Source organism: Temnothorax longispinosus, chromosome 1 (assembly GCF_030848805.1).
Source record: "Temnothorax longispinosus isolate EJ_2023e chromosome 1, Tlon_JGU_v1, whole genome shotgun sequence".
Classification (NCBI taxonomy): Eukaryota; Metazoa; Arthropoda; class Insecta; order Hymenoptera; family Formicidae; genus Temnothorax; species Temnothorax longispinosus.
Window position 1 is genome coordinate 19,121,888 of NC_092358.1, and position 16,126 is coordinate 19,138,013.

Consider the following 16,126-nt stretch of genomic DNA (forward strand, 5'->3'; position numbering starts at 1 on the left):
CGATCTATATAATTTATTTCATATCAAATACTATAATATAATTTTATAATATAATTTTATTAAACTAAATAATATTATTATTATAAATATAATCATGAGAAATATTATATTAATTCAATTAATTAATTCAATATTTAAAGTAAAAATGATTCAACACATGGAAGTAAAAAAATACAAATTTTATTTATTTTAAAATACTATTAAATAGAAATACATATTGATACATAATCAATAAATTACACTCTGATAAATCAGTGTATTTATATTAACAAATGCAAATATAATATTGAATAGTATAATATTAATTTCTATGATGCTTTACTTGTTAAAAAAACAAATAATTAAAAGGAATAAGATTTCTTATACTATGTACTGTCACTTAACATGTACCAGTTACACGCATACTTCTAGTTAAATATGTAGATAATTGGTTAACATGTATATTTTTAGTTAATTATATAATTTACATGCATATTTGTAATTAATTACAAAAACTAATAAAATTTAATTGTGTTACAGAATTAACATTATTTTATTACATTTTCTTTGTTCTTTGAAATTTCGGTTGATAAATTTTACAGTATAAAATAAACGGATCCTAATATAAATTTTAATTAAATAAGCTCTAGGAAAATTAGAACATGCATAAGAAAATTTTATTTAAAAAAAATGTTTGTAAAATTTTACATTACGTTAGGTTGCTTTATAATAAAAGTTTTAAAAATTTTTAACGCATTTCTTAAATATATACTGTAGAAATAGAGAACTTAGAATATGCAAATGCATAATGTATTTTTTTTTTTTTTTTTTATTATATGTTCTGAAATAGCTTAATAATTTTAAAATGTATAAATTACTATTTTTTCTATAAGTAATTTACACGTTTGACATGTATGTTTTACAAAACGTTTTAATAAATATTCAAATATACGTAAATGCATTTTCTTCAGTTATTGGTATATTGCAATATTCGTAATTATCTATTCCCATATTAACAAAAATATTGTTATCAATAGCTGTCTGAATTTCGTATTTCTTATTGTTATTTTCAAAGTACTGTTTTTAAATATTGATACGTAATAATTAAGACAACTTTACAAAATTAGAACTCTGAGGTAACACATGTGAACTTTCAAATCAATATATTTCTTAAACCTATTATAGCTTTGTGTGTAAAATATTTAATAAATAAGAACTATCAATAGCAAAATTTGAAAAAATATGTCGATAGTTGTTTCCAAAATTGGTATATACCTCTAACTAGCATTATAACGACATTTCAAGTATATACAGTGTTTACAGTCAGTAAACATCCCAGCAAACACCATATAACATGATGTTTGCTCGGATGTTATCTAACCCCATATCTTGGAAATCTACAACTCTATCTCTTGTTGAATTACAAAATAAATGTGCTTTTAAAGACATTTCGTTCAAACATAAAATACAACATTTATCAATTTCTTTTAATGTTTTAGTTTTAATTTTTAATATTATAAAAGTCACATTTTGAATGCCTGCAGTTAGATAAAAATACGTGTAAGTATATAGTTCTTGTATTATAGGATTAGGCATGCAAAATAATTTTAAAAGCGCTATATCTTTATAAGCTTTATAACCAGAGAAATATAAAGAAAATGTTGTTTGAAAACAGGATTTTCCGCTTTTGGCATTTACTTGAAACAGACATGTTTGCGCTTTCAAAATAGAACCCCCACATTAAATAAATATGAAATGGCTTTTAGTCAAATATGCTCAAATTTTGATATGTTGTAATTTAGGGCATTTTGATTAAGTCTCAATGGACACAGCTCAGGAAAATAGACCGTTTTGGTCTTATTGAACCTAGAGCGTACTTATTATATTCAACTGATGATACAGCGAAAGTTTCCTTATATTGCAATATAGGAAATGCATTAAATGTTCATATGTGTATATTAGTTGCGAAATCTTGAACATACACACTCCCACAACCTAACAAAACATATACAAAAACATGTCTATATGAACGGGTGCAAATAAGTATGAAATAATGGATGCATGGTACGACACGTAAGTACATGCGTATTTGCGCTCAAGAACATATGAGTAGTTTATAAAGCGTGTGTGCCGAGTAAGGCGAGTATAACTGAGCCAAAGAGGCCGCAAAAATCTTGCTCACGTGCAAGTAAACGTGTTCTGAAAAGAACAGATTGAAGTGCCATTATCGATGTTGGACCGTGCGAAGAAGCAAAGCGGCCAACTTGTGCTTCTATATAGCCGGCGCTTGCGAATATGCGCGCGAGTAGCGCCTAGGGAAACTCGGCGGATGCCGCGTAGTCGCGCCCAAGAAACTCGCACGAGAGCGGCGCCTGAAAGCACGCAACCCGTGAAACGACGTCTACTGCCGCACGCTGAATCCCGAACATCTATACATACATAGATATATTCTTGTATAAGTGCATGAGGGGGTGTGTGGGAGCGTGTGTGTGTTCAAGAATCGGCAAATATGAAAATGTCACACACAAATAAACATTTAATACACTTCCGAAATGTAAGGAAACTTTTGCTGTATCATCAATCGGATACATACGCTCTAGGGTCAATATCACTGAAACAGTCTATTTTCGAAAGTTGTGCACATTGATACTTTTAATCAAAATGCTCTAAACTACAAACATCAAAACTTCAGCTTATTTTTCAGCCGACCAAAAGCAATTTCCCATTTAGTTGTGGTGTTATTTGGTATTGGAAAGAATTTATCTTCTGTCATATCTACTAAATTTATATCTACTTCCGCATTATCTTTCTTCATTAACATAAATAATAATTTTTTTACTTTTCTTTCAGTGCTTTAATTTTTTTCGAATTTGAGATTTCCTTGGTGACGTTGTTGATGTATGTCAACGATATCTGTATACTTAGATCTTTTTTCTTTCTTTTCAATAATGATGTATTTTGTAATAAGTAACAAAAGTTTCATAAGTAGCAAAACTTAATTTTAGAAGACGTTTTTATATATAAACATACTTAAAAAATTATCGCTTTTCTTATCTAGTTTTTAGTCTTCCAAGGAAATCATAAAATTTAACATCGTATTTGTTGATGGTTCTGTAAATATTTTATATTACCTAATTTATAATATTCAAATAATTAATACAAATATGTAGATATGTAGATAAGGGCGGCATACTAACAGATATGTAGGCTTCGGCAGTGGCGGCGTGGTCAGTCATGCTTGTTTCGCCTAGTTGGTGGATCGCTCAATCACCCGTCGTTGGATCGCTGGATCATCCCAATTCGCGGTTCGCAGTTTTTCTCGTTCAGCTGAAATCGACGCGGATGGTTGTATCGTCTCTGATTCTGCTCGGAAGAGCGTGACTCAACGTTCCTCCATAGCCGGTTGAGCTGGATCATATTCCAACGAACTCTTCGATGGCCGCTTCAAATCTTGGATGTGCACGTGGCGATGTACTTGCCTGTGCAGTCCCTAGAAAAATAGGACATACAAGGTATACAGAAGGAATACATCATTTATGTATGCGTATGTAATTCTATATCCGTATATCAAATATGTGTACCCTATTCCACAAAATTAGAGTTTGTAATATACTATTATATAATAAATACAATAATTATTATAGACTATTTAATCGCTAATATGCATCAAAATACGTGAAAAATTCTTTTGCAAGATTAATAAGATGTTTCGCATTATCAAACATATCCAACATTACCCTTCCAAAATTTACCTTCGAAAAAATTAATATAACATTTACACTTAATATATATAAACGAAATTTGTGACACGTTATAATGAACATCTGGCACTACAACTCAGTACAAACTAAATTCAGTTATCTATAATAGTTTTCAAGTTACCTTTAAAAAGGTTTAGAGTATCCCACACTTTCTCTATATGTATATTCAATATGTACGAAATACACACAACTGAATATAATTATATTAAATCTCTAAATACGGATAAAACCAAAATACTACACAGACTAAACATACAAAAGATAACATACAAAATTTCTGTATACCTTTTAAATATCCATTTCCTGTACGGGCTTCTGAGGTCTACGATAACCAGGGAGATAATGTGGCGTATTTCTTTCTGGCTCCATATATTTCGGCGCGAATTTTGCGTCGAATCCTGTGCCTGCTTGTCGGATAGCAAGTGGTCTCGTTTCAACACCCATTCCTTGATGTGAGGCTGCAAATCTCGCCAGCAAATTATAGCGCAGGTTAGCTGAATCTTTATTAACTCGTACACCTCTTCTAATCCATGGCGGATGTTGTGTAGTAGCGTAGCGGTCCCCCGGTTTTGGTGTTTTCCCCCGGGCATCTCAATTCATCCCCATGACTGAGGAAGGCGGGCGTGTAGCCAGTGACATCGTGCATCGCAGTGTTATAGACTAACTGCAGCTCAGATCGTTCGTCCAAGGTCATATAGGTATCTCTCGACGTATTCTGATCATAATGTTGATAGTGAAATTGGTGCGTTCGACCAGGACACAATGTGGGGCGTATGCTAATATAAAGCGTTGATATATCCTGAACCCTTGTAGCAGATCGGCAAATTTTCTGGACCGTAGATACGACAGTTATCCGTGAGGATCTCTTCGGGGTATCCATAATATAATCGCCTCGGAAATGCACTTTACGATGTTTATGGCTCGGCGAAGTGCCTGCATTTCGGTCCACTTCGTGAAACGGTCCTGCACATTTTGAAGCCAGACGTGTCTCATGTTCGAACGCGGCAAGGGCGGTACTGCTTTAGTCTGCACGTTCATCTTAACTTGGACGATATGTTGCAACCAGTCGGTGGGTTCTCGGACTTTTTCGAATTTCGGAAACTCTAGGAGTTGCTGCAGACGTTCTTCTTCCGACCAATATGTTTTTCAGGCTCGGAGAATCGAAGTACGACCGCTTTTTCCTTGGCCCGAGTGGCATTTCTGGCAGCGGGTGACATTCTCTTGTTAATATGCCATCATTGGTGCATTGGGAGCAAAATCAACGTGGGATTCGCTGGAGCGACAATCGAAGCGCGTATGCTCTGACTGTTTGCATCATAGGCGATTGTGGCAACCAGTGCTTTCTGCTGTCGTTCTGTTGTCGTTTGGCGAACCTTGGTTTGTGCTTCTATGTACTCGAACTCTTTGGTGCGATGGAGTATGTTTCTCGTTCGCCTTGCGGTCTCCTGTTGAATGTATAATTTGCATCTCGGATGCACGTTGTTGTATACTTTGTATAGCATGTCGACCTTCTTCCTCCAAGAATCTGGTAGCTGAAGTTACATGGCGATAATATTGATGGCAAATTTATGATAAAATTTGTCCAACAGCTGTAACCTGGCCTGACCTGGATCTCGCATATGAGCGCGCACTGCGTCTGTAATACATATTTGCGAGTCATGAAAAAAATCCTCTCATTCTAATCAGATATTCCGGTTATTGCGACACCATATGAGTGCTCCTCCGTGAAGCAACTTGGAAAGTCCCATTAGTAACTGCGGTCCGGTATAAATGATATCTGGCTTTTAATTTTTCAAGCCTCTCCAGGAACGCCAGTAGATTTTTTTTTATCAAAATGGCAACCCCATTTGTGTATCTAACTCATAACTTTTGGCAGTCAGTGTGTGGCAGGTTTTCCAGCGGTGCACCAGCACGGTAAGTGCAGTGTTTGGGTCCATGTTTTCCAGGCATCATGCGAAATATATTTGGGTGTACGCTAACGTATTGGTTTATGCGTTGTAAAAAACAGAGTACTACAAAATTGGATTTTAGATCTATACTCGACTAATAAATTAAATTTAAAAAGAACTGAAAACGCAACTTGTGCAAGTAATGCTGCAATTGTTCCTGCAGCTAGTAGTAACCTCTCTATACAATGGCAGTATATTATTTGAAAAATTAATTGAGGAAGTGAAAGGAAGGAGAGGATATAACTGATTTATTTTATTTTAATGTTAATTTAATCAATAGTGATTACAGTCAAGCTGTATCAGGATTCTTTATAGAAAATGGAAAAATAATACAGCCAATACACGAGATTACTGTTGCCAGCAACTTAAAAGACATATTTATAGTTACTTAATCGTAAAACTTTGCTCACAATATCAACACTCTCGTGTTTAATGAAACAAATAGTATGTTCGATATGGACTTTGGAATTCAAATTGAAAAAATAATAAAATACTTTCTTAAAATACGAAACCTTCATGATATGTATGATTCTTCCTGGTAATATAGTTAAACTTGTCGAAAAGTGCCTTAACCAGCCAAAACGTGTGTTTCTATTAAGTATAAAGTTACTATAAAAATATCAAGCAAGAAATTATTTTTGCATCAAAACCAGAAAAATATGGCAAACATATTACATATCAGTCGATTTACATCAGCGTGAACGATTAATCACTATTTTTGTCAAAACAAAGCAATGAAAAGAGCAAAGCAGCTGGCTAATAAATTGAGCAAAGATAACTATCGTTTTGGCACTGTGATTTAAAACAGCACAAACGTGACAGGGTTATCAATTCTTTTCATCGTGATCGCAATCAAATCATGGTTGTAACAGATGCTGCCTCTCGTGGTCTTGATATTCCTATACACGTTATAAATTATAACGCAGTACAAAAGTTAATTATATCCATCGCATAGACATGTAGACGCTGGAAAAGAAAATATGCATTATTTTTTATTACACATCGCAAAAATGACGGCTTGAAACTTTCAGTCAAAACGGGGAGCCAAGTTTTGATTATAATACACAATTAAAATACACATTTAAAAAATGCAGCAGAAAAAAAACTTTAAACAGCTAACTGCACTAAAAACTAAAAATGATAAAAAAATGTTTTTAAAGAAAAAACAAAGCGCTACAAAAAGTACAATTCTTTTTTTAAGAAAATAAAATATAAGAAATAAGAAAATGTAACCTGAAAAGTAGGTGTACTAGACAGATTGTAATCTAATAGCAAATAAAAATCTAACAGGTTTTTATTCACCTATTTCAGTTTCAACTATTCCAAATAAAGATGTTATCATACATAAAAATTTTAATTTTTTGAACGCGTATCATAGTACGTGCACAACTGCTTATTATATCTAAAAAAAATTCTTATATGACTTAATTAGGGCTTAAAGTTACTATTATAGTGTACCATTATGGTGTTATATAGCCTTTCTTATAATATTCAAAATAATTAAAGAACAACAGAATTCACCGCATGACGAAAAAATAGGAATATTTTATCTACTATATTTTTAATAGCAAACTACCGATACTCAATTTCTTTAAGATTATTAACTTAAGTTACATAATATTTTCAACAGCATTAATTAAAGTTTTAAGCTTTTAACTCCTTTCTATGTATTGACAACTTAATTTTCATCTGGCGTTTTTAGCATTTCTAACAATTTACTCGCAACATTCTTGTGCCTATTAGCTACAGCAACTTGCAATAACGTATTTCCTTGATTATTACGAGCATTTGTTACAACTACAAACTCATCAGGTTTTACGGCCTTTAATTTGTTGATCATTTCAACATTACCATTTTTTGCATCTTTAAATATTTCTTCAACTAGTTTCAGTAAGTCGTTAACATTTTGGTCCTTAGAAAGATCAAGAGGTGTTTTACCTTCATTATCTTTAATGTTATAAATTGCACCTTGCTTCAATAAGGACTTGGTAACATCCAAAAAACCATTCTTGGCTGCAACGTGAAGCGATGTAGCACCGGTAGCAGCGGTTTTAGCATTGATAAAATTATTTAATTTATCATGACTTACATGTTGTAATAAAACTTCAACAATTTCTTTGTAACCTTTAGAAGTAGCAATGTGTAATGGTGTATTGCCTTTATTAGTAACTTGAGTAACATCAGCTCTGTTTTTTAGTAAGATGTCCACAACACTTGCCTGTCCACTGCTAACAGCGTAATGTAATGGTGTTCTTCCATCAATGTCTTTGTCACTGGCATCAGCTCCACCTTTTAATAAGCGATGGATAGCTTGTATATCACCATTACTAGCAGCAATGTTAATATCTTTCTGCAGATACTTTAGAATTTCTGACGGTTCGTTGCCTTTAAGTTTAAGTATAAAATTAATACTCTCTATCTTTTTTAAAATATCCAAAACAGTGTGATGACCTGGCCCAAAAACAGCTTTTAGTTGATCAAAACATTCTCTGAAGGCTTTAAGAGCACCAATCCATTTACCTTGAGCAAAAAGTACATTTGCCATGTTGTACTGAGTATTCAAGGTTTCAGGATGATTTGCTCCCAAAGCATTTTTCTGGATATTTAAAACCTCTTGATAAGATTTTAAAGCTTCATGATATTTTTTTCGACAGGCATGTATTCTAGCAATGCTATGTAACGTTTTCAAAGTAGTCAAATGATTAATACCTAAAATCGCTTTCTTCTTCTCAAAAACCTCTTTATAAATTTTCAGTGCCTCTTCATACTTACCCTGGTTAACCAGTACCATCGCTATATTATTTTGAGCACATAAAACTGCTGCGTTATTTGCACCTAGTATTTCTTTTCTTTTTTCAAAAACTGTTCTATTGATATTTAACGCTTCTTCGTATTTTCCTTGTCTATCTAATACTAGTGCCATGTCAAAGTAAGTATCTAAAGTATCCATATGATTTAGCCCTAATATTTCCTCTTGTTTCTGACAAACTTCTTGATAAATATTAAAAGCTTCTTCATCCCTTCCCTGTCTATGCAGCACTAAAGCAATTGTACTTCTTGTACGTAAAGTATTCTTATCATTCAAACCCAGCATTTCTTTCTGTTTCTGAAAAATGTCTTCAAATGTATTTAAAGCTTCTTGGTAAGCCCCTTGTACATACGATACTTTACCTATGTATGTCTGAATATCTAAAGTGCCAGGATTATCTGACCCTAGTATTTCTTTTCTTTTTTCAAATGCGCTTTTGAAAAAACTTAAAGCCCTCTGATAATTGCCTTGATTAAAAAGCACTAAACCTACTTTAATCTGAGCGGATACATCACCTTGTGATACCTCTTTCAATTGTTCGATTTTTGAAAATTTACTATGCACTGCAGCAACTACTAACGTTTTCTTTTCTCTATCGCAAGCATTCATTATTGCTTTTACTGTATCAATATCGTGTATCTTGTTAAGATCATTAACAACTTGAGAATTATTATTTTTAATATTTTTAAATGAGTCACTCAATAATTTAAATAAGCTAGTTATACTTTTATCTACAGTAAAATCTGATGGTGTTTTACCACTATCAGAAACAGCATTATATACTGCACCGTTAGACAATAAGAGCTTTACAACTTTTAAGTGAGAGAACTTAGCAGCATAATGTAGAGGGGTAAATCCCTTATCATTAACTGCATTAGGATCAGCTTTGTTTTGTAATAGAATATTGACAATCCTATCATAACCTTTCCACGCAGCATAATGTAATGATGTTCCCTTAGCATTTTTAGCGTTAACGACGGCCCCTGCTTTAATGTAATTCTCAACATCTGAAAGGCGATTAAGTTTTACAGCCTCAAACAATTCCTCAGTTGATGTTAATAGATTAATAACGTTTTCGTCATTAGACATATCTAATGGTTTTTTACAATATTTGTAGTCAACAGCGTTATAAACTGCGCCAATTTTTAATAGAACTTCAATAAAGTCATTATAACCGAAATTAGCAGCAACATGCATAGGAGTTAAGCCATTAACATCTTTAGCATTAACGTCAGCGCCTTGTGATATCAAATACTTTGCAACTTCTAAATGACCTTTCATTGCAGCAAAGTGTAATAATGTCTGATTAAATTCACCACGGTCATTAATACTTAACCCCTTACTAAGAAAAAACTCTACAATATCTTTATAACCTTCTCTAGCTACAATATGTATAGGTTTTGAGCCAGAGGCATTTTTAACATTAATATTACATCCCTTATCTACTAGATATTTTATCATCTCTAAGTTATTTTCTTGTAAAGCAATATGCAATATCGTAAAATCATCGTTACATTTAGCATCCATATCTATTTTCTTGTACTGTAGTAATATTTTAACTACTTGTAAATGACCATTTGCCACTGCTAATTCCAAAGGTTTTCTATTTTTATAATCCTTAATATCAATATTTGCTTTATTATCTAGTAAAACTTTTACAACTTTATCATGACCATTTTTTGCTGCCAGATGTAATGGTGTACCATCGTAAGATTTAATATTAACGTTAGCTTTACTTGCTATCAAGATCTTAACAACTTCCTCATAACCCCCATGTGCTGCAAAACATAATGGTGTTAGATCACAAATAGTTATGGCATCAATATATGCTCCTCGTGCAATCAGAGCGTTTACTATATCTTTATGACCTCTTTTAGCAGCCAAATGTAATAGTGTAAATTTCATATCAGTAATTTTTGTATTAACAAGAATTTTGTTTTTTAGCAAAATTTCTACAATATCACTGTATCCAGCAAGAACTGCTAGTGACAAAGATTTAATACATTCCGCATCAACATTAACTCCATTCGCCAAAAGAACTTCAACGATTTCCTTGTGATTATGTTCTATAGCAGAAAATAATGGTGTCATGTTGTTACTCTTGACATTGACATTGGCTCCATTTGCTACCAAAATCTCAACAATTTCTTTATTACCTACTTTTACGGCTGCAAGTAATGGTGTGATGTCTGTAAAATCTCTTGCATCGACTTGGGCTTTATTTTTTATTAGAAGGTTAACAATATCTTTGTGGCCTTCTACAACAGCTGCATGTAAGGGTGTAATACCATTATTATCTCTAGTGTTGACTTTAGCTTTATTTTTTATTAGAGAAACAATAGCATCTCTTTGACCGTTTCGAGCAGCTAGATGCAATGGTGTAATACCATTATAAGTTTTAGCATTAACTTCAGCATTATTTTTTATTAGAATATCAATAATATCTTTGTAGCCTTTCAAAGAAGCTATATGTAATGGTGTCCTACCGTCATGAGTTTTTGTATCAACCTCAGCTCTATTTTTTATTAGAAGATTAATAATGTCTTCGTGACCTTCCTGAGCAGCTACATGTAGTGGTGTCATATTATTGTTAGCTTTGACATTAATTTGTGCTCTATTTTTAATCAAAAGTTTAGCAACTTCATTATGACCACTTTCTGCTGCATAATGTAATGGTGTAGCGTTATTCTGATCTTTAGCACAAATGTCAACACCATGTTTAAGTAAAGCAACAACTATTTCTAGATGACCATTCTGGGCAGCAAAATGCAATGGAGTCCTACCTGTAAAAGTAGCAATATTAGCGTTGGCTTTATTTTCCAGTAGAGCCGTAACAATTCCCTCGTGCCCATCTAATGCTGCATAGTGCAAAGGTGTATTATTATAGGATTTATCAACAGCGTTAACATTAGCTCCATGCTTCAATAGAATATTAGCTATCTTCTCATGACCGTTTTCTGCTGCATAGTGTAAAGATGTACAACCATCTATGACTCTAGCGTTAATATCAGCTCCTTTCAAAATTAAAGCATTTACTACTTCCAAATGGCCGTATAATGCTGCTGCATGTAATGGTGTCCAATCTGCATCATTTCTAGCGTTGACATGAGCATTATTTTGAAGCAAGAAATTAACTAACTCTAGATGACCTCTCTCTGCAGCTATGTGCAACGGGGTAAAACCACCCATAGTTTCATTAATATCAACGTTTACATCTTTTTTCAATAGAATCTTAGCAACATCAATATGATTATTCATTATTGCATAGTGTAAAGATGAAAGACCACATTTATCTTGGGCAATAGTATTAACTTCATTTTTTAATAAAATTTCAACAGTATTCTTGTGACCATTTTGAGCAGCAACATGTAACGGAGTTTTACCAATCTTATCTAGCTCATCAACATATAAACCTGTTTCTTTTATAAAAAATTCTACAATGTTTTTTCTTCCATGTGCAGCAGCAACATGCAATGGGCTTCGACCGTTAATATCTTTTACATTAACGCTTAAATTTTGATCAAGAATAAATTTTATAACTTCTAGACTTGGTCCCTTAGCAGCAAAATGTAACGTGGTCCATGAATTAACATTTTTAGCATTAATATCTGCTCCTTTTTTTAAACAATCCTTCAAGCTTTCTATATTTCCTTCTTCCAAAGCAGCAAACATTTTTTCCTGATTAGTAATAGTATTTAAGTCTTGATCGTATTTCTCTCTCAACTTGACAGAATCATCGCTTACAAACTTGCCAATTCTTTTCTTGCTTTTCATGATATTTTCTTCCGTAAGTTTTTTAGCGTTCAAAACAATTGCTATTGAAGGATCAGATAACAATACATCAACTAAGACATTATCATGCGCTAAATGATTACGTAAACATTTTCCAGTTAATAAAGGAGCGTTATCGTCTAAAAAAAATAGATTATTTTCCAAGTTATGTTTTGAGCTGTCTAAAATTGACATTATATCCAGAACAAGCATTTCTACTATTGTTTGCAATTTTTTATCACTTTTATAAAAAGGTAATTTTTCAATAAATTGACCACTCAATGTGTTATTGCTTAAATAATTTTTCAGTTCAGATATCTTTAGTGCAAGCTGGTTATTATATTTTTCTTTCGTTACATTGTAAATCTTCCTTTGTTTATCTGTAAAAATAGACGAACCATTTTCATTCAACTTTTCTCTTAATTTCTTAATCCATTTGATGTCACTTGTTCCAAATTCAGCAACATAAAAAGAAATTTCATAAATTAATCTGTTTACTTCATCAAGGTTGTCATGTTGTACCAGTTTATCAAGATTGTCATATTGTTTAAGTTGTATTCTTGACCTAACACTACCAGAAATTATCATTGACAACTCAACAATTTTTTGAAGGCTTTGAGGGTTAACTTTTACAGTCATATTGTTTAATGTTAGATTAGCATAGAATTTTATTCCTTTAATAACGTTGTGGTCGATCTTAAATGAGTCACTTATGCTAATTAAGCTTTGCAATGATGCAAATCCTTTAATATAATCAGTTTGGATATTTTCTGATGGAGTTTCTGCACAACTAATTATGTTATTAATTTTATTAAACAGCTCTTTTTCATAATTTGTCTTATCAGTTATATTATCGCTTAATTCTTTAATGAGTTTTTCAAGTTTCTCGTATTCCCTCATTTTAAAGTTTTCCGATATTATTTCATCCAATTCAACATTACTAAATATTTGAGTAATTTCTTTTATCTCACCTAAGCTGTCACTATCAGCAATTCTTTTTAGAAGCATTTTGGTCATTTTAATTTTGTTATTGTAAAGAATATCAGTAATTACATTATCGATTTTTTTAGTATCATTTTGAACACCAATAAAGAAACTAACATCTGTATTTTCCTCAATTTCTGTTCTCTTGGAGAGTGAATAAGCATGTGATAGTGAATTACGTAAATCTATAATTATTTCTCTTGTGTTTTTTGATAACGATAATAGCAAAAGCTTACTTGTAGTATTAGATAACTTTGGAGATTCTAAAGTGTTTTTTAAATGCTCACCGATAACCTGTAAAACTCTTGTAATGATTAACTGTCCTTCTCTTTTTTTAGGATCAGCCGATAACGCCAACTTTATATAATCACTTATTTTGATTAAAGAATGGATATCCCTAATTTGTTGATAATCGTCATACAACTCTTCAAATTGAGGATAATTGCTAATAATCTCGTCAACAACTTTCTCGCGTTTTAACTTTGGAAAATCAGCGAGTTTATTCACACCTTTTAAAATATTTTTTTCTTCTTCAAGTTTCTTTGCAAAATTCCCTAAGTAGGTTAATATTTTACTTTTATTCATCGTAGCATTATAAAATAAATTAATTTCTTTCCGTTCTGTGTGAGAGGAAACAAAACTGACTAAGCAAAACTCCATTTCTTCCCAAGGTAATCTATCATAGGTTGATTTCAACTGTCGTTTTAATATATGAATATTTTGTGCGATAGATTTTGCTACAAATAAAGCCCTTTTATCTACTTTTTCCGCGTTTGAGTAATCTGTCTTTAACAAGTTAATGTTCTGAAGTGTTAATTCAATCCGTTCTCTGATGTTATTAAGACACTTCTTTGCATTCTGACGTTGTTGAGAAGTATTAGAGAAGAACCGGAGGTTTACTAACTTATTTTCAACAAAAATTTCCATTTCGTCTGACACTGGTACGTCTTTTAACTTTAATTCTTCATAGGCCTTTGAAAGTATTGTATCTAATTCTCCCAAATGAACAGCAAAATAATTACCTGGCCATTTTTTAATAAGTGTATCAAGAAGCTCAACATTGCATGAACGTATAGCATAGTAAAAGGCATTATGGCAAGTTTCATCTTCATCACCTGGCAGTATAGTGTTTCTCCCAATAGCAATAGAAAGATTATTTAAAATTCTACTATCACTATCAAATAGATACTTTAAAATTTTTACTTTATTATATTTACAAGCTAAGATAACTAAATTAGTGCTTCTAACAGGGTTGCTGGCATTATCATAATAATCTCTCAAAGTTATTTGATCTTCTGCATTACTTATGTTGTTAATTAAATTGCTTAATTTTTTTAAGCTATCAATATTATCCTCTGATACTGCCTTTTCAAGTTGAGTTAGAACTTGGGGATACAGTTCTCTTGCTTGTTTCTTCATTTTTGTATTTTGTTATAAATTCCTCTTTATATTTAGAAGTAGATGACAAAAGTTTTCGCTGGTAAAAATCAGTTTGTTTTATTTGTGTGCGTCCCCCTTTCTATAATCTTCTCTTGCAATAAGATTCAATTATACTAGAAGCCTAGGTGACAAAATGTATTTAATAAGGCACGAATAAAGAAGCACCTTCTCGGCATATGTGTAAATAAGCTAAAACCTGTGCTAACATGGTTTAGATAATACTGGAAGTGGCATAGAGAAGGGTCAACCACAAGGTAGATTAAAAGCATAAGGACAGGTTTGCTAGCGATGTTCTATTGATCTGCAATATACTGAGAGATGTAAATTTGTTTTATACTTTTCGCAACGTGAATTTCAGTTAAATTATTTCAGTTTGTGTTTTTTAAACACAAACAAAGTTATGACTAAACGGACGCTATAAAAATAAAAAAAATTGACTCCTTACGATTACCACATTCAATTTCACCGCCAAGAAAGATCCCTCTGATTGATTATCTTTTCTTCCTTTGTTACAGGTACCGCGATGTCTCGGGCTCGGCTGCTCGCTCCACCAGGATCTAATCACGACTGAGTCTTGACTGGTCTCACTAATAGAGGTAAGTATTCCCCACAGTAGGTAATTATTCCCACAATAGAAAACTGTTATTAATTTAGTTTCAGATCAGATATATCAACGACATCCGGAATAGCAGTGCGGTGCGAAAGGAAGAGAGGTTCGAACAACTTGTACGTTTTTTGTACACCGTATCCACTTAAAAAAGTATTATTATAATTTACCTCTCACTCGCTCGTACAATCATCACATTCGCACACGCGCACTCAAACGTTTCGTATAACGAACTCGCGGAATACTCGAAAGTTATTCGCAATGTCGCGTATGAACATGCAATTGTAACAAACCCCCGTAAGTAATTCGACGTAAATCAGCTCAATCAGCTGGTAACACGTTGTAAAATATCTCTCAACTCGATACTAATTGTTTTTCCCGGCAAGTGTAACTTTTCTTTGTTCTTAATCTTAATCACAATCACCATTTCGAGTCCTTATAGTAGCTCACAAACGTGTCACACAAGTTAAGTGCCAGGATGTTGGTTAGTAAAAACGCGATATGTTCGCTACGGCGTTTTCCTGGCAAAATATCTACATTGAATTTAATTGCGAAGTAAAATCGCGTTAACGTATCAAGACGTAATAGTCGCGGGATTCCCTCGATGTTTACGTCGCCCACGTCGGTTACTCACTGTTCAGTCAGTTCAGTGTTCACTGTGTCGCGCGACACCGCCTCTATCGGCGAGATTTACGTCCGCTCTGGTCCGCTCGCTGTGCGATTCCCGGACGAATGGTTATTCGAACCTATTGAAATAATAATAATAAGTCTTTAATTGCTTGTTCAAAATTACGTTTATTAACTCGCCTACTAACTCACGTACGTT

At 32.8% G+C, this 16,126-nt stretch overlaps 1 protein-coding gene across 2 annotated transcripts; it reads right to left on the reverse strand.

The window, feature by feature from the left end:
• Nucleotides 1-709: 709 nt before the first annotated feature.
• Nucleotides 710-15,084, reverse strand: LOC139814233 (uncharacterized). 2 transcript variants are annotated; one of them, XM_071780362.1, is made up of 3 exons: nt 4,026-15,084; nt 3,177-3,469; nt 710-3,090 (listed from the first exon to the last, which is right to left on the reverse strand). In XM_071780362.1, exon 1 carries the CDS (start codon nt 14,670-14,672, stop codon nt 7,368-7,370), a length of 7,305 nt encoding a protein of 2,434 aa, XP_071636463.1. In that variant the 5' UTR covers nt 14,673-15,084; the 3' UTR covers nt 710-3,090; nt 3,177-3,469; nt 4,026-7,367. The 2 variants fall into 2 exon arrangements, with proteins under 2 accessions (XP_071636463.1, XP_071636453.1); XM_071780352.1 differs by having other exon boundaries at nt 710-3,469.
• Nucleotides 15,085-16,126: the final 1,042 nt, after the last annotated feature.

Coding starts and splice junctions, on each gene's coding strand:
- LOC139814233 (XM_071780362.1), bottom strand. CDS start 14,672: ATGAAGAAACAAGCAAGAGAACTGTATCCCCAAGTTCTAACTCAACTT.